The sequence below is a fragment of the Bos mutus genome, chromosome 8, assembly GCF_027580195.1.
Source record: "Bos mutus isolate GX-2022 chromosome 8, NWIPB_WYAK_1.1, whole genome shotgun sequence".
Lineage (NCBI taxonomy): Eukaryota > Metazoa > Chordata > Mammalia > Artiodactyla > Bovidae > Bos > Bos mutus.
In genome coordinates, this window is record NC_091624.1 from 94470689 (window position 1) to 94494530 (window position 23842).

The 23842-nt window shown below is 36.5% G+C and overlaps 1 protein-coding gene across 3 annotated transcripts in view; it reads left to right on the forward strand.

Moving 5' to 3' along the window:
* Window positions 1–1589: 1589 nt before the first annotated feature.
* Window positions 1590–23842, forward strand: part of IFT74 (intraflagellar transport 74) — a 93078-nt gene continuing 70825 nt past the window's right edge. Inside the window, exons 1-8 of one of the 3 annotated variants that reach the window (XM_005904804.3) lie at window positions 1590–1802; window positions 6692–6830; window positions 8074–8209; window positions 12916–12964; window positions 14534–14632; window positions 14795–14855; window positions 17434–17493; window positions 19042–19103. In XM_005904804.3, the coding sequence (XP_005904866.2) occupies window positions 6711–6830; window positions 8074–8209; window positions 12916–12964; window positions 14534–14632; window positions 14795–14855; window positions 17434–17493; window positions 19042–19103 (587 nt within the window). In that variant the 5' untranslated portion in view covers window positions 1590–1802; window positions 6692–6710. Of the gene's footprint in view, window positions 1803–4415; window positions 4540–6691; window positions 6831–8073; window positions 8210–12915; window positions 12965–14533; window positions 14633–14794; window positions 14856–17433; window positions 17494–19041; window positions 19104–23842 lie in introns of those variants that run through there. The other 2 variants (XM_070375970.1, XM_070375971.1) reach the window with 2 other exon arrangements.

Genomic DNA, 23842 nt, shown 5'->3' on the forward strand with positions numbered 1-23842 from the left:
TTGGGAAGATCCCCTGGAGAAGGAAAAGGCGATATTTACTCTAGAACTATTGCCTGGAAAATCCCATGGACAGAGGAGCCTTGTAGGCTACAGTCTATAGGGTCGCAAAGAGTCGGACACGACTGAGCGACTTCACTTTCACTTTACGCAAAGAGCGGAATGGAGAGCTTTTCTTGTATCTTACATCTTTTCAATTGCCTTCCACTCAAAATAAGCCTTTTACCAATGTGGCATACTTTGGGATGGCAAATTCTACTTCCCTTTACTGCTGCTAAGTCGCTTCAGTCGTGTCCGACTCTGTGTCCCAGGCTCCCCCGTCCCTGGGATTCTCCAGGCGAGAACACTGGAGTGGGTTGCCATTTCCTTCTCCAATGCGTGAAAGTGAAAAGTGAAGGTGAAGTCGCTCAGTCGTGTCCGACTCTTCGCGACCCCATGCACTGCAGCCCACCAGGCTCCTCTGTCCATGGGATTTTCCAGGCAAGAGTACTGGAGTGGGGTGCCATTGCCTTCTCCGACTTCCCTTTTCTGCAGTGACCCTAAAGACAACAAATGACTACTACAAATATGTTGATCTCAAGTGGAGTAATTACACGAAAATGTTTTACAAACTTCGAGAACTCAGTCACAGAACAGTATTTCATTTTGTATTGCACTGATTTAACCTACTTGAAAGCAGGCTGCTGCTGCTGCTGCTAAGTCGCTTCAGTCGTGTCCGACTCTGTGCGACCCCATAGACGGCAGCCCACCAGGCTCCCCCGTCCCTGGGATTCTCCAGGCAAGAACACTGGAGTGGGTTGCCATTTCCTTCTCCTTGAAAGCAGGCATACAACAGTAAACTGGACATAAAGAATATATGCAAGATGGAAACAATGTGAAAATGTTAAAAGTTTTTATATATATATTTATTTACACACACACACATATATATATACAGCTCCCATCACATTTAAGCTGACTATAGGAAAACTGGAAAAAAAAACTTAAAAGTTCCCTTTATTAGAGAAGTAGGATTTGAGATGACGTAGTCTCATTTTTAATTAAAAACATTGATATTAAAATAATTCTTTTAAGCCAATTCGCTGTAAATTCAGTCCTCACAGAATCACTCTGAAAGGAAGCCTAAAGGTATAAAGCCTTCAATGAAGTGAGAACATATGCTTCCAGAATCGCATCGGGACTTAATGCTGTATTTAATGTGTTGTGTTCCTTCCTTCTAATGAAAAGAAAACTACCGCTAATTAGAAGTAAAAAGACTACCACGAATGCTGCCTACCACGGAACAACTTGAAATAATTCTCATTAAAAAGTTTGACGTACTACAAGTGACGTTACACAGCGATATAATAAAACTCGCTGGAGTGAGTTCACCTCAGGTACACAATCAGAGAGATTATTCTGATTATAAAGAAAACGAGTTTCCAAATAAAACATTCATTCCTAGCCAAAATGCCGTTTCCTGTCTCTTCCAGAAAAGCTCTGAGGTATCGAGGGTACGAGTAGTCCAGTCGTCAAATATCGCGAGAACATTTCACTCTCGCTTCTCTCAGCTGAGGCCGAGGATTGGCCAATCAGATGGAGGTACCCCGCCCCCTGTTGCCGGGCGACGGAAAGGCTCGCGGCTACCAGAGATTAGGCTTTGAGGGCCTAGGAAAGGTGCACGTAGGTGAACCTGGCTTTTCCTGTTAGGGAGCGGGTTCGCGGGGCGACCGGTGGGCTACGCGGTGGTGGAGGGCTCGCAAGAAGTTCGAGTGCCCCTGGGTGGTGCGACCGCGCTCCTTTCGCACCCCTCAGCGCCGGCTGAGGTGAGAAATCCCCGGTCCCAACTTTCTCCTTGCCTCCCTTACTGGTTATCTTAGCTTGGGCGATGCTGATGCACTTCAAACAAAATAAACCCGGCTCTTAGGAGTTCTCCAGCCCGACGCCGAGCTAAGGAAGGCCCATTTTTAGTCCTGCAGAACATGAGAAGAGATTTTCTCACACAGTCCCCTAAGCAGACCTGCCAGGGGACCAGAGGGAACGACCCGAGCGCCTCAGAAAATTAACTGTGGGCTGAATTTTGCTCGAAGTAATAATAGCTGTCTGTCTGTTGGTCATAGCACAAGGGACTTAGCAACTTTCCGCTTCTTCAAATATATTAAAACGGTTGGTTTGGGGAGGATAATGATTGTGATAATAATTAGGAGCCAGGTATTTCAGTATCTGAAATCGTCACAAAGACTGCAAGCTGGAGCTCTCGCCATGCTATAGTAAGAAAACACGCCCTGAGGGTGTACGGCTGGTAACTGTCGGAGCTCCGTTAGTTTCCCTAATCTTTCTGGAACCTCTCTAGTTGTGTGAATAACCCCTTAGATTATGCGAATATTTGAAAGACTAACCCCGAAATTAGTGGCATGTTTGTTACTAGTGCTTCTCCCTTGTATTTTACCCCATGGAACTGATCAAATGTTAACTAAAAATTTTCCCCCGCTGTAATAAAACAGTGGCAAAGAAAATCAGGTGGAATTCTATGTATTGTCCATTTTCTTAAAGTTTTCAGGAAAGCTAGAGTAACCCCAACTATTTTTCCTGAATAAAGGAAGGTTTATTGTCTTAACTTTCTCTGAGAGGAAACCGTTTTTTTCCCCCTTGCCACTGCCTTAGTTCCAACACCAGGGATGGAACTGGCGGCCCCTGTAGTGGAAACACAGAGAGTTAACCACTGGACTGCCAGGGAAGTCCCTGGGAGAAACTGTCTGGACTATAGACCTTGTCTGCCTTTGAAAAAGTCATTTTATAAAACTTACTTTTCCATTTGAAATAATAGTAATAATTCTGTTACTTTGTCCGAAGAGTTCAAAATGGCCAGAAAATAGAACCACGGAGCTAGTTGGAATGGGAAGATTCTAAGTCTGCTGTGAACATATTAAATGTAAAGTAATAATGGGATATCTGAATAGAAATCCACCTTCCCCCCCCAATAGTTGAAAGCTCAGAATTGATGTCCAGTTTTAAGGACAGAACTGGAGATACTGATTTATCAGTCATCAGCCTAGTTAGAGTTATATGAAAACAAAATATTACAGAGAGGAGAGAAACAATTCCAGGATTGATCATGAATAATGCCAAGGAAACCCAGAGAAGAAGTACTGGGCAGGGGCTATAGAAATTGAGAAGCCGTTTTGGTTCAAGAAGTGATTTATTTTCTTTTTGATAATTTAGTAAATGTTTGTAGCTGGTTTTTTTAGCTGGCAATGCCTTCATGTGGGAGGAAATTCAGAAGGTACAAAATAAAACAAAGGTTTTGCCTGGCACTGAGATTAATGCTGGGGATATAAAGATGAATAAGATCCAGCTCTTGCCTTCAAGGTGGAAAAGTATTTAAGCAGATTGGTGTGATAGGTCCTGGGATAGATATGTATACTGATGCGTAGTAGCAGTTCAGACAGACCTGTAAATTCAAATAGAAGAAGGTAGGGTGGTTATGAACTGGTGGTTGATGGATTCCTAGGGAGAATAACAGGCAAGATGTGTGTTATGCAAGGGACTAGTCAGGAGGCCAATATAATAATCGACTTGAGTCCATGAGGCTCTAAACAGTATAATAGCAATGGAGAGGAAGTTATATTTTAAACATTTAGAAATAAAAGTAGGATTATGTGATTAACCATGGGAAATGAGGGAGAGGGGGAAATCAAGGACTAAATTTCTGGCTTGTGTGATTAGGAGGTACACCAGGAGGAAGAGTAAATTCAGGAGAGATGACAGTGAGTTTACATTTTCATTTATTTTGAAATGTTGACACTATATTGAAGTGAAAATGGCAAGTAATTATTTGGATATAAACACCTCAGAGGGAGTGTGAGGAGTCAGGACTGGAGATTCAGTATTGTGAGTCATCAGCTTATTAATTGCTCAAACCCTGAGTATAGATGAGGTGGATCAATGAGAGGGTAGAGAGGAAAAAGAAAAATAGACTGGTTCATATCTTGAGAAATACTACAATAGAGGCAGGTAGAATAAAATGAAGGAGACTGAAAGAGGAGAAACAGAAGAGGGGAGTATCACAGAGATGGTTGCAATATTTTAGAATTTGCCTGTGTAGAAAAAGAATATATAGGACAGAATTAAAGGTGGTTTCAGAATCAAGAAATTAGTTTTTAGGGTTAGGAAAGAATGGAACATGACACCAGACTCAAAGAAAGGAGAAAGTTTAAAGACATAGTCAATCAGTTCAGTTGCTCAAAGAGCCCGACTCTTTGTGATCCCATGGACTGCAGCACGCCAGTTTCCCCTGTCCATCACCAACTCTTGGAGCTTGCTCAAACTCAAGTCCATTGAGTCGGTGATGCCATCCAACCATCTCTTCCTCTGTTGTCCCCTTCTCAGGAGCTGGATAATGCTCCGAAGGAGCTTGGAGCAGGGGTTAGGGAGAAGGAGTTTGGCAAGGAGAGGGAAGCTAATGTCCCAGAGGTGTGGGATTAAGAGGATAAATCAGAATAGAGAATGATCTTGAATGAGAGAAGTCATGGCTATTGAGATTGGAAGGCAGCACTGATATAGGTAAGTTGATTTGCTCCAAATATGATGGATTTCACATCTTAATTTTCTTAATTACGAAATTGAGTTATCTGCTGAAAGAGGCAGGAGTAGAAAAGTTGTTAAGAATTGGAATCATCAAGGACAGTAGCTTATCAAGGATAAATAAAATAATTTCAGAGATATGAAGATCCATCTAAACTTGGTGACTATGACTTTGCAGTTCTCCATTATATACAGCTGTGAGATTTCCATCAGCGGTGTTCAGCAGTCCAGGTTGAATGTAGAGAATAGTTTCTGATTTGTGAAATGGGTTGAAGAAGTGTTCAAGGATGCAAATTAGTTGATGGTGCTCATGAAACAGTAATTTAATGTTGAGAAGGAAAGGAATTCTTGAAAATGACCATCATGGTCACTAATGTCTTCTTCAATGGGGATTTCTATGGACATTTCAGTGTTCATCTTACTTGAATTCCCAGAAGAAAATGTCATGGCTGACCATTCTTGCCTTCTCTTGGCATCTCTGACACACTCCTGGCTTTTCTGTTAGCTTTCTGAGTCTTTGTTTTCCGTCTCTTATACAAGCTTTCCCTCTTCTGTGCAACCTGTATATATTTACATTCCTCAGGCCAGAGTCTTGGGTACTCTTTTTCTCCATATTCTTTCTCTAGTTCAGAATCTTTAAAACTTTTGAACATTACCCATAATAGGACATATATCTTACGTTATAGACCCGTGTACACATATGTGTAAATTTACACAAATATAACAGAAACAAATATTTAATGAAACAGTACCCTTTCTATGTGCAGTGAAACCTCTTACATCTTCTGTTCTATTTCATATTTAACCCATATTGGTCATAACCCTCTAAATTGTTTTTATAAGATACTAATAGATTATGACCATAATTTTAAAATGCTATTTTAAATAGTCAAAATTTTAAATGATATTTTATTCTGCTGAATACAAGAGAGGGCTGATAAACTAGGAGAGAATGAATGAAGGCAATAGTTTAAGGGGAGGTGTTCAGTTCAGTCGCTCAGTCGTGTCTGACTCTTTGCGACCCCATGAACTGCAGCACGCCAGGCCTCCCTGTCCATTACCAACTGCTGGAGTCTAACCAAACCCATGTCCATTGAGTCGGTGATGCCACCCAACCATCTCATCCTCTGTCGTCCCCTTCTCTTCCTGCCCTCATCTTTCCCAGCATCAGGGTCTTTTGTGAGAATAAAGGTGAGAAAAAGGTAGAAGGAGAGGAAATTAAGGCCAGAGAATAAAGTATTTCATTAAGGTATTTGAGATGAAGCAATTCCAGATGATGATAAGCTCCAGCTCTGGCCGTGGCCAGGAATTAGAATTGAAATGGTTGCTGAAATTTGGGTCATGGAACTGTGAAGCAAGAATGTTACATATTGAATCCAATATCCATATGGAAATCATCCAGGTTGTTGGTGGTACTTGAATGGAGAAACTGAATAAGATATACAAGACTTTAGTAAATATGGGGGAGAGATTAGGTGGCTCCTATATAAAAGCAACCAGGAAAGATCCAAGGCAATGTAGTTGCATTACTTGGTCCTCAACGGAAGAGAATCCTGTTGTTTATTACTTTTTTTAAACTTTGAAGGATGATGTTTGCCAATTACACTGTGGAGCAAGGAGAGTGCCATGTATTCATTCTTTGCCTTGGACAAGAAACTAAGATAGCCTTCACTACCAAAAGTTTTTTCAGAAGACAGGATCCTATTAAGTTGACGAGTACAAGGAAGTATTTATAACAGGGTTGAGAATGTAAGGGAATTTACTATAGACTAGAAAGCACAGATAAAAATAGTCAGAGAAGAAAGATACTGGTTTTGCAAGGAGAGAGAAAACTTAACTAGAGTATGAGTGAGAGCCCAGGAGAGAAAGGTAAGTAGAGGGACTTGCAGTTTGATAAGATGATAGGGAAATGAGGAGGGCATGTTATAATAAATGATTCCATGGTTCTGAATGGAACAGTTCTGTCAAAACTGAACAAAATTAAAGCAGGCTTAACCTTGTACATAGTGGTACCTACAATAGCAATTTGCAAGAAAAGTCACAGTGGATTAAATGTTTGAAAGGATATGTGGTTCACTCCTGTCTTGCTATAGGAGGTATCAAAGGAGAATTAAATTATTCTTGTTTCCAGTGGTTAAACTGAGCAAATAATGGCCAGTAATCACAAACCTTCAGCAGTTCGCCCTGTTTCTCGAGGTGGGATTGGATTGACAGGAAGGCCTCCTTCTGGAATACGACCCCCATCAGGAAATATTCGAGTGGCAACTGGTGTAAGTTTAAAACAAATTGTTGAACTATTATTTGTATATCCTGGTAGAATTTGAAAAGCCTGTCTATAATAAATAGAGATTCTTTGTTTTTCTTTATGCTATAAGCATACTATTATATGTCTGGTGTTTTTTTTTTTAAACATCTAGAAGTATAAAGAGCTTCCCTGGTAGCTCAGTTGGTAAAGAATCTGCCTGCAATGCAGAAGACCCTGGTTCGATTCCTGGGTTGGGAAGATCCACTGGAGAAGGGATAGGCTACCCCCTCCAGTATTCTTGGGATTCCCTGGTAGATCAGCTGGTAAAGAACCCACCTGCAATATGGGAGACCTGGGTTCAACCCCTGGGTTGGGAAGATCCCCTGGAGAAGGGAAAGACTACCCACTCCAGTATTCTGGCCTGGAGAATACCATAGACTGTATAGTCCATGGTGTTGTAAAGAGTTAGACACGATTGTATCAATGTTAAGAGACGATGCGTACTCATACTCATACTCATACTGAAATTTATTTTAAAGCTACACCAATTTAGGGGCATACCGTATTGGTGCCAAAACCAAGTGAAATGGAATAGACCAGAAATGGAATTAGGCAAGTAAGAATTTAATTAGTGAAGAAGGTTGCATTTCAAATTAGTAGGAAAGCATGGAATATTCGGTACTGCTGAATAATTGGTAAACCATTTGTTTTAATAAACCAGTTTCCTCCCTCACACAGAATCCTAGATATTTTCAAAATTTTATACTAAAAAATGAAATTTAAATGTATTAGCAGAAAATGTAGACAAGTATATTGTATAAACTCACGATCTCCCGAAGTTTGCTCAAGTTCATGTCCATTGACTGGTGATACCATCCAGCTACCTCCTCTTCTCCCTCTGCCCTCACTCTTACTCAGCATCAGACATTTTTCAATTAGTTGGTCTTTCACATCAGATGACCAAAATATTGGAGCTTCAGCTTCACCATTAGTCCTGTTGTTAAATAAGGACAAATATATGGACATTTTGTTCCTTTACAGATTGGAAGTGGTATAAATATGTCTAACACATAGGATACATTTTAAAGAAAAATATTACTTATCATTAATTTTAGATATTTTATTTACTATTTTAAACATTTTAAAATGTAAGGAAAATTTTACATATTATATAGAATATTAGTTTTATTTTTGATATTCTTTTTATAGTGTTAATATTAAAGGCACAGTATTTCTCTATTTTATTGAAACTGAATCTTGTCATTTAGATGCCACCTGGAACAGCAAGACCAGGCTCTCGTGGTGGTCCCATAGGGACAGGAGGAGTTCTGTCTTCTCAAATCAAAGTTGCTGATCGTCCTGTAACACAGCAAGGTTTGAGTGGGATGAAAACTGGTATGAAAGGTAACTATTTTAAGAAGATGAACATATTTTGTATAAGAAGTATTATAGTATATCAGTGCTACGTCACTTCAGTCATGTCTGACTCTGCAACCACATGGACTGTAGCCCGCCAGGTTCTTCTGTCCATGGGATTTTCCAGGCAAGAGTACTGGAGTGGCTTGCCCTTCCCTTCTCCAGGGAATCTTCCTGACCCTAGATGTTAGAGATGGAACCCTCATTTCTTAACATCCTGTGTTGGCAGACAGGTTCTTTACCACTAGCGCCACCTGGGAGCTATTACAGTGTATTGCTAAATCAGAATTACGCAGTGAAAGAGGCTGTTTTACTCAGTTCTTACTCCTTGATTCAACAATTTTGAGGGTTAAGTAAGAGAATGAATGTGAGAATTCATTGTGAACTAGGGAGTTATATACATGTATTAGCTATTTTAGTCATTTTTCTGGTGAACTTTCCTATAACTTAAAAATGGAAGTATAGTTGATTTACAGTATTATGTTAGTTTCAGGTGTACAGAACAGTGATTCAGTTATATATACATATACATGTATATATTTCTTTTCAAATTATTTTCCCTTTTGGTTATTATAAAATATTGAGTATAGTTTTCTATGCTATAGAGTAAGTAGGTCCTTATTGGTACTATAATTTCTTTGAAGAAATTTGAAATAATTTGAAGGAAAACTCAGAAATGAAAATTAGATTTCTAGTACTATATAGAAATATTCTAAAATAGTTTTTCTTGGTTTCCATATCAAATGACTATGGTAGGTATTTGTATATTTATGAGAAGTGAGACCAGAAGTGTTACTTTTGGTAATAATTTTTATTCCATTATGATGCTTAAGTAAGGAAGTGGGGCTAACATATAGATTTTATACTACATCTCTCCTTATGTCTCTATGTGTTTAGAAATGCATAATAATAATAACACTATATGTTTTGATTCAAAAAGTTGTCTATTATATATATATATAAATCAAAACATAGGGAACTGTTTCATATTGAGTTTTTAAATTTTCTGTATATGTTCAAATTACTTATCAGGGATGAACATACTAGTACAAAATTAATTATAAGATGATATACCGACTTCTATAATATAATATATCCTACCTTTCAGCAAATTTAATTTTCTTACTTATGATACAACTTATTTCACTAAATATTGAAAACCAGTCGGTTATTGGACTTCCCTAGTGGTTCAGTAGTTAAGACTCTGCACTTCTGATGCAGGGGCCACAGTATTTGATCCCTGGTTGAATAGGATCCCATGTGCCATGCAGGGTGGCCAAAGGATGAAAAAAAATCAGTTGTTTAGAAATGCTTGCTTAATAATTATCAATGCTGTGGAGGAAAATGACTCAAAATTTTGTAGTTATTTAGTCTTTAAAACTGTATTCACAGAATCGTTTATGTGTTTACTATTTCTTATTTAAAAACCTTAAGGGCAGAAACCTTAAGGGTGCAATTCTAAGAGAACTCATCAAATTTTATTACTGTATTAATTTCTCCTTTAAAACAGAACCAGTATTTTTAATTATTTAATAATTAAATATTATTTAATTATTTAAGATTAAATAAGATTCTTATTTAAAAAGAACCAGTATTGTTTAAATAATAACCGGTATTATTTAATATTTAATACTTAAGTATTAAGTATTATTTCGGAGAAGGCAATGGCACCCCACTCCAGTACTCTTGCCTGGAAAATCCCATGGACGGAGGAGCCTGGTAGGCTGTGGTCCATGGGGTCACGAAGAGTCAGACACTTACTGAGCAACTTCACTTTCACTTTTCACTTTCCTGCATTGAGAAGGAAATGGCAACCCACTCCAGTGTTCTTGCCTGGAGAATCCCAGGGATGGCAGAGCCTGGTGGGCTGCCATCTACGGGGTCGCACAGAGTTGGACATGACTGAAGCGACTTAGCAGCAGCAGCAGCAAATATTATTTAATAATTTAAGTATTATTTAAGAAAAGAGTCATTTTCTACAAATATAGTTCAAAACCTTATATGAAAAGTTCTGTTACCAGCATGTACCACTATCTGCTGTGACTTTTGCTGTTACCTGTTCCAGTGCCTCATTTCCCATTCTAGTGAGACATTCTCTCCCTCTTTTCAGCATGGATTTCAGTCAATATTTCCTAGGCTTTTCTCTCATGCCATGCAGGGCACTTCACCTCTCTCAAGGTTTGGGACATTTAACCTATGAATGCTTTTTTAGTCCTACTGAAATGAAATGTAAGATTGTGTTCCTAAAAAGTCTCTGACAAATTATATAAAATCATAATCTCTTGCCTACATTGAGAAATTTATAGTCTAAACCTATGCTGTCCATTGTGATAGCCAATAGCTATTTGTATTTTAATATAAATTATTTGTATTTTTACAAACACGAATATTTGTGATTATTTAAATTAATTAAAATTAGTTAAAATAAAAGTATTTTACCAGTTCAGTTGCTTAGTTGTGTCTGACTCTTTGCGACCCCATGAACCGCAGCACGCCAGGCCTCCCTGTCCATCACCAACTCCCAGAGTTCACCGAAACCCATGTCCGTTGTGTCGGTGATGCCATCCAACCATCTCATCCTCTCTTGTCCCCTTCTCATCCTGCCCTAAATCTTTCCCAGCATCAGGGTCTTTTCAAATGAGTCAGCTGTCTGCATCGAGTGGTCTAAGTATTGGAGTTTCAGCTTCAATATCAGTCCCTCCAATGAACACCCAGGACTGATCTCCTTTAGGATGGACTAGTTGGATCTCCTTGCAGTCTAAGGGACTCTCAAGAGTCTTCTCCAACACCGCAGTACAAAAGCATCAATTCTTCGGCACTCAGCTTTCTTTATAGTCCAACTCTCATATCCATACAAGACTACTGGAAAAATCATAGCTTTCACCAGATGGACGTTTGTTGACAAAGTAATGTCTCTGCTTTTTAATATGCTGTCTAGGTTGGTCATAACTTTCCTTCCAAGGAGCAAGCGTCTTTGAATTTCATGGCTGAAATCACCATCCACAGTGATTTTGGAGCCCAAAAAAAGAAAGTCAGCCACTGTTTCCACTGTTACCCCATCTATTTGCTCTGAAGTGATGGGACCAGATGCCATGATCTTAGTTTTCTGAATGTTGAGTTTTAAGCCAACTTTTTCATTCTCTTCTTTCACTTTCATCAAGAGGCTCTTTAGTTCTTCACTTTCTGCCATAAGGGTGGTGTCATCTGCATATCTGAGGTTATTGATATTTCTCCCGGCAATCTTGATTCCAGCTTGTGCTTCATCCAGTCCAGCATTTCTCATGATGTACTCTGCATATAAGTTAAATAAGCAGGGTGACAATATACAGCCTTGACCTACTCCTTTTCCCGATTTGGAACCAGTCTGTTGTTCCACGTCCAGTTCTAACTGTTGCTTCCTGACCTGTATACAGATTTCTGAAGAGGCAGGTCAGGTGGTCTGGTATTCCCATCTCTTTCAGAATTTTCCAGAGTTTATTGTGATTCACCCAGTCAAAGGCTTTGGCATAGTCAATAAAGCAGAAATAGAGGTTTTTCTGGAACTCTCTTGCTTTTTCCATGATCCAGCGGACGTTGGCAATTTGATCTCTGGTTCCTCTGCCTTCTCTAAAACCAGCTTGAACATCTGGAAGTTCACGGTTCACATATTGCTGAAACTGGGCTTGGAGAATTTTGAGCATTACTTTACTAGCGTGTGAGATGAGTGCAATTGTGCGGTAATTCTTTGGCATTGCCTTTCTTTGGGATTGGAATGAAAACTGACCTTTTCCAGTCCCATGGCCACTGCTGAGTTTTCCAAATTTGCTGACATATTGAGTGCAGCACTTTCACAGCATCATCTTTTAGAATTTGAAATAGCTCAACTGGAATTCCATCTTCTCCACTAGCTTTGTTCATAGTGCTTCCTAAGGCCCACCTGACTTCACATTCCAGGATGTCCAGCTCTAGGTGAGTGTGAGTGATCACACCTTCATGATTATCTGGGTCATGAAGATCTTTTTTGTCCAGTTCTGTGTATTCTTGCCACCTCTTCTTAGGTCCATACCGTTTCTGTCCCTTATTAAGCCCATCTTTGCATGAAATGTTCCCTTGGTATCTCTCATTTTCTTGAAGAGATCTCTAATCTTTCCTATTCTATTGTTTTCCTCTATTTCTTTGCATTGATTGCTGAGGAAGGCTTTCTTATTTCTTCTTGCTATTCTTTGGAACTCTGCATTCAGATGCTTATATCTTTCCTTTTCTCTTTGCTTCTCTTCTTTTCACATACCACCAGCCATGTTTCACATGGTCAGTATTCCCATGTAGCTACTTTATTGGACAATGCTGCTATAGAATATTTCCATCGTTGCACAACATTCTCTTGGTTAGTCCTGTTCTAGACCCCGTTAGTCCCAGTTTCCATTCAGTCACCCTAACCAGTAGAGTCCAGTGTTTTTGTTGGTTGTTTTTGAATCCACTCTAACAGCCCAACGTCTAGTCCCATCTTTGTCATCTTAATTCAGGCTTCCATTACGTCATGATGCTAAGATATTAGTTCTCTTTTCTATTTCATTGCTTCTTTCAGATTTTTAGACTTACTGGGACGTTTGTAAGAGCTATTAGAAAATTACTGAGTGTAATTCTGATTGTGCTTTGGATTTGCTAATGTGGTGACATTTTCAAACTGAACACTAATACCTAAAAATTTTTTTTAGGTCCCCAGAGGCAAATTTTAGACAAATCTTACTATCTTGGACTTCTTCGGTATGTTATATACTTTTTTTTTTTCCTATGAATGATCGTGAAGTTTTAACTATAGTACTTACTGAGATAATTAGATATGTTAATTCTTAAGATTATTTTGTATTTTGACATAATTTATGGTTAATTTGGCTCTAAATAGATGTCGTCACAAATGGTGGTGGTATAGTTAGGCTGAGATTTTAAATTTTATGTATTAGAATGGATGTGAGCTATATATTTCCAGTTCACTGTTTTTCATCTAATGAGAAGAATATTTTATGCTTCTTTCACTAAGTATTCTGAAATTATTCATAGATATGTGTGTGAATGATAAAATGTATATGCATGTCTGCTAAATTGCTTTAGTCATGTGCGACTCTGCAATCCCTTGGACTGTATGTAGCCCACCAGGCTCCTCTGTCCGTGGGACTCTCCTGGTGAGAATACTGGAGTGGGTTGCCATTTCCTTCTCCATAAAATACATATACTTATTTATAATAATTACTGCAGAGTTTTACATAAGTATATATTTAGTCAGTTGCTATAACTGTGGCCTATTTAATTCATAAGTTTGTTATATATCTCTTAAGTATGCAGCTCTAAATTAAGAACTCTTTTCTCTCTCTACCTACTTTTTTCTCTGCTCAGATGCCCTGCTAGCCTATCTCCATTTTTCCATTTTACTGTATTTTCTGGTTGGTTCATCCTCTGTGTCTTCTTTCCCTCTTACTTGCATTCTATTTAATGCATCCTTCTATTGTATCCTGAAATCTCTGTTTTCTTTCTTTTAGTCCTTCTTAATTCTTTTGCTGTTCAGTTACTTGAATCCTTTTGATCCTCAAATTCCTAGAAGTTAGTAAGAGAAGGGAAGGTTTTCTCCCATCTGTCCTCAAAGCTGATGTCAGTAAGAATGAGAGTGAGGCCATCGGTTTTGATATCTAGTCACTTTTTAATCAAAAGAAGGAAAGGTGATAGAGCCATTTCTCACCATCACATTGCCTCTCTTCTCCAAGATTTGTGCTTCTGTACTGAAAATTACAATTACCTACTTATGTCAAGTGAGTGAAGAACAGTGGTTCTCAACTGGCAGTGATTTTGCCCCCTCAAGGAATATTTGGCAATTTTTAGACTCATTTTTTGTTGTCATAACTGGATTTGGGTGATGTGTCGTTGGCATCCACGCCAGAGAGACGGTTAAGCATCTTACAGTGCACAGACAGTATTGTTTTAAGTATTATTCAAAGACCTAAAATGTCCATAGTGCTGCTCTTGAAAAACTCTATTCTAGAGGGTAGCAAGAACTGTGAGAGTGACAGGCATTTACTTCTGTCTATAGATTGTGCCAGTTTGTCCAGGTTCCCATTCTAATACTGTTTCATCTTTTTTAATGAGTAGAGAACTTTTATCAATTTCTCAGTTGGAGTATACCACTGTAATCAAATAAGCTGCTTAAATTGTTTTTCTTTTTGTAGTGAAATTTCACAAAACCATTTATATTGTTACACATTTATGAAAAATTTATTTTGTTTAACTAGAGAGACTGTTTTCTGAATTGGAAGCATTACTAATTTCTTTATTTCTTTCCATTAGAAGTAAAATAAGTGAACTCACAACAGAAATCAATAAACTTCAGAAAGAAATAGAAATGTACAATCAAGAGAATTCAGTGTATTTGTCATATGAAAAGAGGTGAGTAATTTTGCAGTTAAAGTATGCAAGGTATATTTTTATTATGAGTAACATTTGATATAATATGTTTCAGAATTTTAGTACTAAATTTGTAGTTAAACATAATATTCATAATGCTCATCTGCCTATTTATGTATTTATGAATGTATTTTATATTTACAGAGCTGAGACTTTAGCTGTTGAAATAAAAGAGTTTCAAGGACAACTAGCAGACTACAACATGGTATTTGGTCTTTTCTGAGAGAATTTCTTTTGAATATTTTCATTGCTTTTTACCACTTTAGAAAATGCTATAACATGTTAATGTTAAATACCAAATAATGCATGAATACATACATAGTGAGAAAGATTGAAACCATAGCAAGTGTAAGGATTAAAGTATATATTTGCTTTCTCCCTACTTTCCCTCCCAAGAAATATTTTGCCTTTACAGATTAATAGGTATTCTTCCAGCCTTTAAAAGAAAAACACTTAAAAATATAGAACATGCATACTTTTTTTCCCTAACAATTTTAAAATAATATTTTTTGGAGTATATAAAATGTATTGAGTACTAGCAATGTCACTGCTTTAAAAATACTTTTATCTTTCTACAGAGTGTTGTCATCATGATGTTTTAAAAATTTACTTAGTACCAAACTTGCCTTTATCCTTCCATTTCATTCAAAATACAGTGTTTGTCTTCTGTCACAATAAGGCATCTAATATAATCACAGTTTTGCTTCCTAATGTGGACTTCCAGAAGAAGCTTCCTAGTGTGGATTTCCAGAAGAAATGATCTTGTTTTCAGTGTTGATTACTGGCTCAGTCTTTGGAGTAGTCTTGGCCCCATGAAAATTTCTAATGTTTCAGAATTTTCTTTCTTCCTGCTCTGTGGGTACTTTAGGCAGCAGTGGTCTCTGAACTTACTGAAAACTTGTATCTCGCTTCTCCAATTTAAAAAGAGTGATATACAAAGTAAGAAACATGGCTCCATAATGATTAGGTACATTATAATAAACCTACTTGATGTTGTTATATTGTACTGATAAACAGAATTTCTGACTATATTAATAGTATATTTTCACACTATAATCCATACTGTTCTGTGCAACTTTTTTAGTAAATAATCTTCTAAATATGAGAAAAATAATTTTTTATAAAATACAAAAAGACAGATGAAAGGGATTTTTAGTTACATGAGAATAAATTATGCAAGTTACTTAATATAAAAATATTAATAGTATGTAAAATATGCTGTTTGTAGGTTTTTCTCTAATACAGAGAAAGCACTTAGTTAGCCAGTTATCTAACACAGAGTAAGGTGTCAGTAAATATTAGATCTTATTAGCATTATTATCCAAAAAGTTAAGGTCATGGCATCTGGTCCCATCACTTCATGGGAAATAGATGGAGAAGCAATGGAAATAGTGACAGACTTTATTTTTGGGGGCTCCAAAATCACTGCAGATGGTGACTGCAGCCATGAAATTAAAAGACACCTGCTCCTTGGAAGAAAAGCTATGACCAACCTAGACAGTGTATTAAAAAGCAGAGACATAACCTTGCCGACAAAGGTCCTTGTAGTCAAAGCTGTGGTTTTTCCAGTAGTCTTGTATGGATGTGAGAGTTGGAGCATAAAGAAGGTGGAGCACTGAAGAACTGATGCTTTTGAACTGTGGTGTTGGAGAAGACTCTTGAGAGTCCCTTGGATAGCAAGGAGATGAAACCAGTCAATTCTAAAGGAAATGAACTCTGAATATTCATTGGAAGGACTGATGCTAAAGCTGAAGCTCCAATACTTGGGCCAGCTGATGCAAAGACTGACTCATTGGAAAAGACCCTGATGCTGGGATAGATTGAAGGCAGGAGGAGAAAGGGATGACAGGATGAGATGGTTGCATGGCATCACCGACTCAATATACCTGAGGTGGAGCAAACTGTGGAAGATGGTAAATGCCAGGGAATCCTGGCATTCTGCAGTCCATGGTGTTGCAAAGAGTCAGACACAACTGAACAATAACAATAACAAGAGCACTTATCCATATCACAATTGAAAATGTTATATATAGTAATATATATTACATTAGGAAAGTTTAGTCTCTTAGAGTCAATTACATCCAGGTAGTTTGCTTTTAGTAGCCTTCCTGTTCAAATTCTGCTTGGACAACTTGCTAAATTTTCGTATCTGCAAAATGTAGATAATAATATCTACTTCATAGTGTACTTGTGATAATTAAGTGAAACAATACATATAATAAGCTCAAAACAAGGTTTGGCACAAGGTAAGTAGATAAATATATTTGCTGTTGCTGTCGCTGCCTAACTTTTTTTTTGCCTGACTTTTTGAAGTAGGCTTCTGTTTGAAGTGTTCTGTTTGTGCCTTGCCCTGTAGATTTTTTTTTCAATTTAATTTTTTATAATTTTTAAAAGATTAAATCATTTAACATTTTCAGTGGTGTAAATTTGTAAATCCATTAACATTTCTTCCCCCTGGGGAAAAAAAGGAGAAAGATCTTCCCCCAAATTTTGTCTTCTCAACATCCTTCTTTATAAGCTTAGACATCTCTTCAGAGAAGGCAAAGCTCTTTGAGGTGCTGTCTGCAGGAAAAATAGTTCTTTACTGCTTACTTTTCCTTCCTAAAAATGTAGTTTGTTGATTGCCCTAATGCATAGAATGTGCTTATTTAAGTAGCTCAATATTTGTTTTGTCTTGGAAGTAGTAATACTTAAATAACTATTTGTAAGATTGAATACCTGTATTATGGATTATAGAATTTATGAAGACTAATAGAATTTTCTTTTTGCACTTTTGTTTTTAGTTGGCAGATAAACTTAATACCAATACTGAAATGGAAGAAGTAATGAATGATTACAACATGGTAAGAAAATTTATAAGCAGTTGATCTACATAGCCTCTAAAATAAAGCATTTATATCTGGAAGTAACTTGATAAAACCTTATGTACCATGAAGATAGGTATTACTCTGATCCTAAATACTACTGTTATATTTGAGTTCCCTTAGTTGCTCTTTTAAAATTTCTTCCTGTTGGTTGACTCTCTCAAGTGGATGCTGTAGTGTCTTTCTACAAGGCTGTGTTCGAACTGGTCTCTCATTCAGTATTAGTTAGGGAGTCCCATCCATATATCCTTGTATATAAATTAGTTTGCAATCCTTCTGGTTTAATATTTGTGCACATGGAGCTGAGTACTCAGTGAAGAGTTGTATTAGAAAAGGAGAAAATGAATAATGGCCATATGATGCCAGACATAACAGTACTTTTGATTACTAAATGAGAAATTGTATTCAGTGTTCTTAATGAGTATTTGGTAGAAAATAATAAAATTATAATAGCTAGCTTAATTGATTATAAATATTTGGAAGAAAATAAAATTTATATAGTTTATTGTTTATTTATACAAAGACTATAAAAGTATAGGATTTATGAAATGACTCTTCTAAATTTTGGGGCTTCCCTGGTAGCTCAGCTGGTAAAGAACCCGCCGGCGATGTGGGAGAACTGGGTTCGATCCCTGGGTTGGGAAGATCCCCTGGAGGAGGGCATGGCAATCCACTCCAGTATTCTTCCCTGGCGAGTCCCCATGGACAGAGTAGCCTGGTGGGCTACAGTCCATGGGATCGCAGAGTTGGACACGACTGAGCAAATAAGTACAAAAGCAATAATAATGTAGTGAAGTTCTTAACTTCTTAACTTTAAAACACAGGAGAATTCTCAATTTAAAAACTGTATTTTTAATGCCAAATATAAACAGTGAAAACTTTGTGTTCTTATAGTTATGAGAAAGAAAGTGAAAGTGAAGTCGCTCAGTTGTGTCCGACTCTTTGCCACCCCATAGACTGTAGCCTACTAGGCTCCTCTGTCCATGGGGTTTTCCAGGCAATAGTACTGGAGTGGACTGCCATTTCCTTCTCCAGGGGGTCTTCCCAACCCAGGGCTTGAACCTGGGTCTCCTGCATTGTAGACAGACACTTTATCCAAAGTCTAGACTGACTATGCGCAGGTTGAGTCAAATAGGAGTACTCAGGTAAAATCCTGAATGATTTAAGAATAAAACTTGTGTTGGGTCTAGATTTGACATATTATACTAATCAACTATTGAACACATAATGAAATCTTGAAATTCTGTTTACATAAGTAAAGTTTACATTAGATTACTTAACAGGTCAGTAAACAATGAATATTTTTGGTGTGAGATTATAATGCCTGTGAAAAAGAGTGTTTCTTTGTATTTGGTGTTGGTAGTGGTTTGTTAAATAAAGCATATGCATTTTTTAAAACTTTGCCTGTGGCATTAGGATTATTTTTATAATCTCTAATTGATTTCATAATCAGAATGAGCTTTAAAGAGATAGTTTGGCTTAATGGTAATTTTTTATCACTAACTTTTCAGTTAACTCTTTTTTCAGCTTAAAGCTCAAAATGATCGAGAAACACAAAGTATGGATATTATATTCACCGAAAGACAAGCGTGAGTACAATCCATTTAGAAATCAAACAGATTTATAAGTGACCTGTATAGGTAGTTTAGCTTCTGAACCATTTATTTCTTTATAGTTTTGTTCATTGTTTTTCCCTGTTGCATTTTTAAATTTTAAAATGTTGAATATTTGCAATACAGACTACATTGTTAATGTATCTGTTGTCTTCATTTAGATAAAATTTCTACCTCTCTGAGTTTTAAATCTAAGGTGGATAAGAACATCTCTACCATTTGCAATTTTAACTTGAACTTCTTAACTAATTCAAATTATGAGATTTAAGCCCCAGTCTAATGAAATGCACTTTATTATTCCATGGGCTATTTATATTATTTTATTATTCACTTACTAATTGATAATTGTTATATTAGTAATCTACTTTATAGATGTAGGTTGTATGTGCATCTTTATAACCTGGTTAAAGACCAAATACCAGGTAACTTTTGTTTTTAAATCTTTTTTTTCAATAATTTTATTTATTTTTGGCTGTCCTGAGTCTTTGTTGCTGTGTGGACATTTGTCCAGTTGCAGCAAATGAGGGGTGCTCCCTAGTTGTGCTTCTCATGTGGTGGCTTCTCTTATTGGGGAACACAGGCTCTATGGCATGCAGGCTTCAGTAGTCGTGGCACTTGGGCTCAGTAATTGTTGCTCTTAGGTTCTAGAGCACAGGCTCAATAGTTGTGGTGCGTGGGCTTATTTGCTCTATGGCATGTGGGATCTTCGCAAATCAGAGATTGAACCCAGGTCTCCTGCATTGGCAGGCAGATTCTTTACTACTGAGCCACCCAGGAAGCTCCCAAGTAACTTTGACTTTGATGATAAGGTAAATGTGGCAGTGACAGTAATGCCTACAAAGATAGTGGAAGTTATAGTGACCTTAGTCCATTTGGGCCACTGTAACAAAATATCATAGACTTGGTAACTTATAAACAACAGGAATGTACTGCTCAGGGTTCTGAAGGCTGGGATGTCCAAGATCAAGGCAGCAGTATAGTCCTGTTATGGTGAAGGCCCTCTTACTGGTTCATACCTTCTTGTGATATCATCACATGGTAGACAGAGCTAGGAAGCTCTTTGGAATCTCTTATAAGGGGTACTTACTAATCCCATTCATGAGGACTATACCCTCATGACCTAATCACCTCCCAACCTTTACACCATTACCTTTGGTTCAACATATGAATCTTGGAGGGACACAAATATCCAGACATTATCAGTAGTTAACATAATTATTCTTTATTGACTTTTTGACTTTAAGTATTGTCTAAAGCAGCGCAAACAGAAGATGAGCTATTTTGTACAAACACTGTACACATTTTGTTCCATAAACTTATCAATATTAATTTCCTTGAGAGCAAGGATAATAATTAACCCAAATAACCAAAATTCTATAACATCAAAAATACTGTCATATTACCTCCGCATGTACAGTAAATACTTGATGAAAAATAGGATGTTAAAATATAAGGATGAATTATTTGAAAGGTAAAGGAAGGTAATTTTCTTTTCATTAAAAACAAAGAAATCTCTTTCCCCTATCATTTGCTGCTCCTATAAAGTGCTATCTTAAATTACAAATATACTGGAAGTCTCTTCCCTTTTATAAAGAAAATCCCATATTCGTGGTAACCAGACACATACTTGAAAACTTTCTTTTTGTTGCTCTGGTTTTAGACCAGTTAACAAATATTCATGATTTACTACATATAAAATACTTTCTTAGGTATCTAAAAAATAAGATATAATAAACTATAACCCACTGAGAACCTTATATAGTTTAGAACATTTCAGTTCAGTTCAGTCACTCAGTCATGTCCAACTCTTTGCAACCCCATGGAGTGCAGCACACTGGACCTCCCTGTCTATCACCAACTCCCGGAGCTTGCTCAAACTCATGTCCATCAAGTCGGTGATGCCATCCAACCCTCTCATGCTCTGTCGTCTCCTTCTCCTCCTGCCTTTAATCTTTCCCAGCATCAGGGTCTTTTCCAGTGAGTCAGTTCTTCACATCAGGTGGCCAAAGTATTGAAGCTTCAACTCCAAGAAAGCATTAGAGCATTTAGTCCTCATTTATTTTTTCATTTATCTACAAACCTATGTAATGCACCTGTCAGATTTGTAAATGTTATATGTATGTGTTTTATAGATATTTTATCCAAAAAGATAACTCACAGATTATAAATTTAATGATGATGTAGGTTTCTATGTCTATTTGGTTCATTGATTAAGGAAAATGTTCTTAAAATATGGTACTTTGTCCTGAAAATGTTAGCAGTTTCAAAACTTAATATCTATTGTAACTAAGGCTGAGTGAGATAGGGTCCCCTGACCCTTTAAGAGGAATTTTAAATTAAAGACAAATTATTTTTGTAAAGTTTATTTTTATATGTACCAGGAGGATAGATTTATTTCATGTGTTCAATCAGATGGCCAACATTTTAATAATGCAAGAATTTACCTTATGTTATCCTATACATTTAAAGGGAGCAGGAAATGCCATACTTTGAGAAAGCAGGTATAAAAAAACCTATGTTTTCTTTCTCTTCTCTTTTAGTACCACCATTTACTGTGGCATGAGACCATATGTTTTATTATGGAACACCTACTTATGAAGTGGTTATAGTATATAGACTCAATATGTTACTATGGTATCTGGCTTTAATTCAGTTTCACACACCTACTTGACCTGATTTTCTTCCATTTCTAATGTCTATACTTTTCTGGTTTGGTATTAGCCAAAATCATTTATCCCTTAAAAATATACATAATTATAATTTTAAACCCATTTATTTTTCTTTGTTTAATCAGTTATCTATTGAATACCCAATATTTAATTATGAGTCTTTTGAATATAAGAGATTTGATGTAGTCTTTGATATTTTTCATAGTTATATTTCATTTTTACTATATTTATAAAATATGAACATTTGCCTCTTTAATTAGGAAATGATATTTGGTAAAATGATAGGTTAGTAGAAAAAAATGCCTTATGTTTATATAGTTATCTCACTCTTATAATTGAGATTTAAAATTATAACATTTATATAATTTATGTTATCTATTAGGAAATACTACACATAAAGCATTTGTATCCTTTATTGAAAACATGTTCCTATAAATACAAGCAAATATGCATTATAAATGATTCAGTTATTTTATTTCACAGAGTGTATCATCCTAAACAATTTTTATTTTCCTCAGTACACATTTGAACTGAATTTACTATTTATATAACCTTAAAAATGACTGTTAGAAAATAATGTACATCTACATTATTTTTAGTCTCTTTTTTCTAAGGAACTATCAGTTATACACAGTTTAGAAACTTTACGTTACAGAGAAATTTGAACATACACAAAAATAAAATAACATACTCCTAAGCACCCATCTCCATCAACTTTTATCCAGCCCTGCTCCATGTACACCACTGGATGCTGTTCTCTTGTATAATGAAGAAACTCTAAAACACCATATTATTTAATCCGTAAATATATTTGTGTTTTAGAAATTTTTTTCTAATATATATAGATAAATAGTGTATATTAAATTGTTCCACATATGAAAAGTAAAAATGATGGATTTTTTTTTACAGTTTTTAGTGCCACTATTTACATTAACTTGTTAAAATTATAATTATAGCCAATTGATGATAAAGAATTAGCAAATAATTCACTTTAGACTTTTCTTGTAATAGTTTCAAAGCCAGTGTTCTTTGGACCATTATTGTGCTATGACCTGTTAGTAGCCATGCATCAAAGAAAAGGTTTTGTTGTCAAGAAATTTGGCAAATTCTTAATACTATGCTCTTGAAGAGTAGAAAGCAGTTTAGCTTAGTAAAGTCTTGGGTAGCAAAGTCCTTTCTTACCATAAGTCCTATAGTAAAGAAGCTTGTTTGACTTTGTTTAAACCCTGTATTTTCTCGTAATTCTATAATAGTTTCCACCTGCAATGCGGGAGACCTGGGATCAATCCCTGGGTTGGGAAGATCCCCTGGAGAAGGAACATCTACCCAGTCCGGTATTTTGGCCTGGAGAATTCCTTGGACAGCATAGTCCATGGGTTGCAAAGGGTTGGACACAACTGAGCGACTTTCACTTTGACCATGTATCTTTTAATCCTCCATCCTGTAAATCCTGTAATGTCTCTCCGGAAGTTAATGTTCTAGAAAACAAGTTTGGAAACATGGCTGGCTCTGCCTACAGCATCCCAAAGAACTAACCATAGGCTAACTGAAGATTCCTTAGCTCCAGAACAGAATCATTTGAATAAAAATGTCCCCCAAAGGAGCAGAATAGGTATTTTTTAAAACAAGATGCATAGATAATTTCCACTTTGGAAGTTACTATATTATTCAGTTGTGACATTAATTTTGATGACAGTCTTTCTTCATAACTGAAATCGAGAGATTGTGCCTGACGTTATGCCTGTGCTTTAAATTGCTGCTAAATTTTCAGAAATTTGTTGTGCCAATTCAGGAAGCATTTAAAAAGATTTAAAAAGCATTTTCCAATTTCATGAATTCATTCTATGGGCATAAAATCAATCTTAGTGTGTTGTCAGTTTAAACTATCTCTGTTTTTCACTTCAACTCATGATAAAATTCCAAAAGTTTTATTTCTTTACTGATTCCAATCAGTAAAACTTTAATAGGTGTTACATCAAATATCTGGCTAATACGAAAATCTGTTCACTTTAATTAAAGAATAATGTAGATTTGTTTCCTACTATT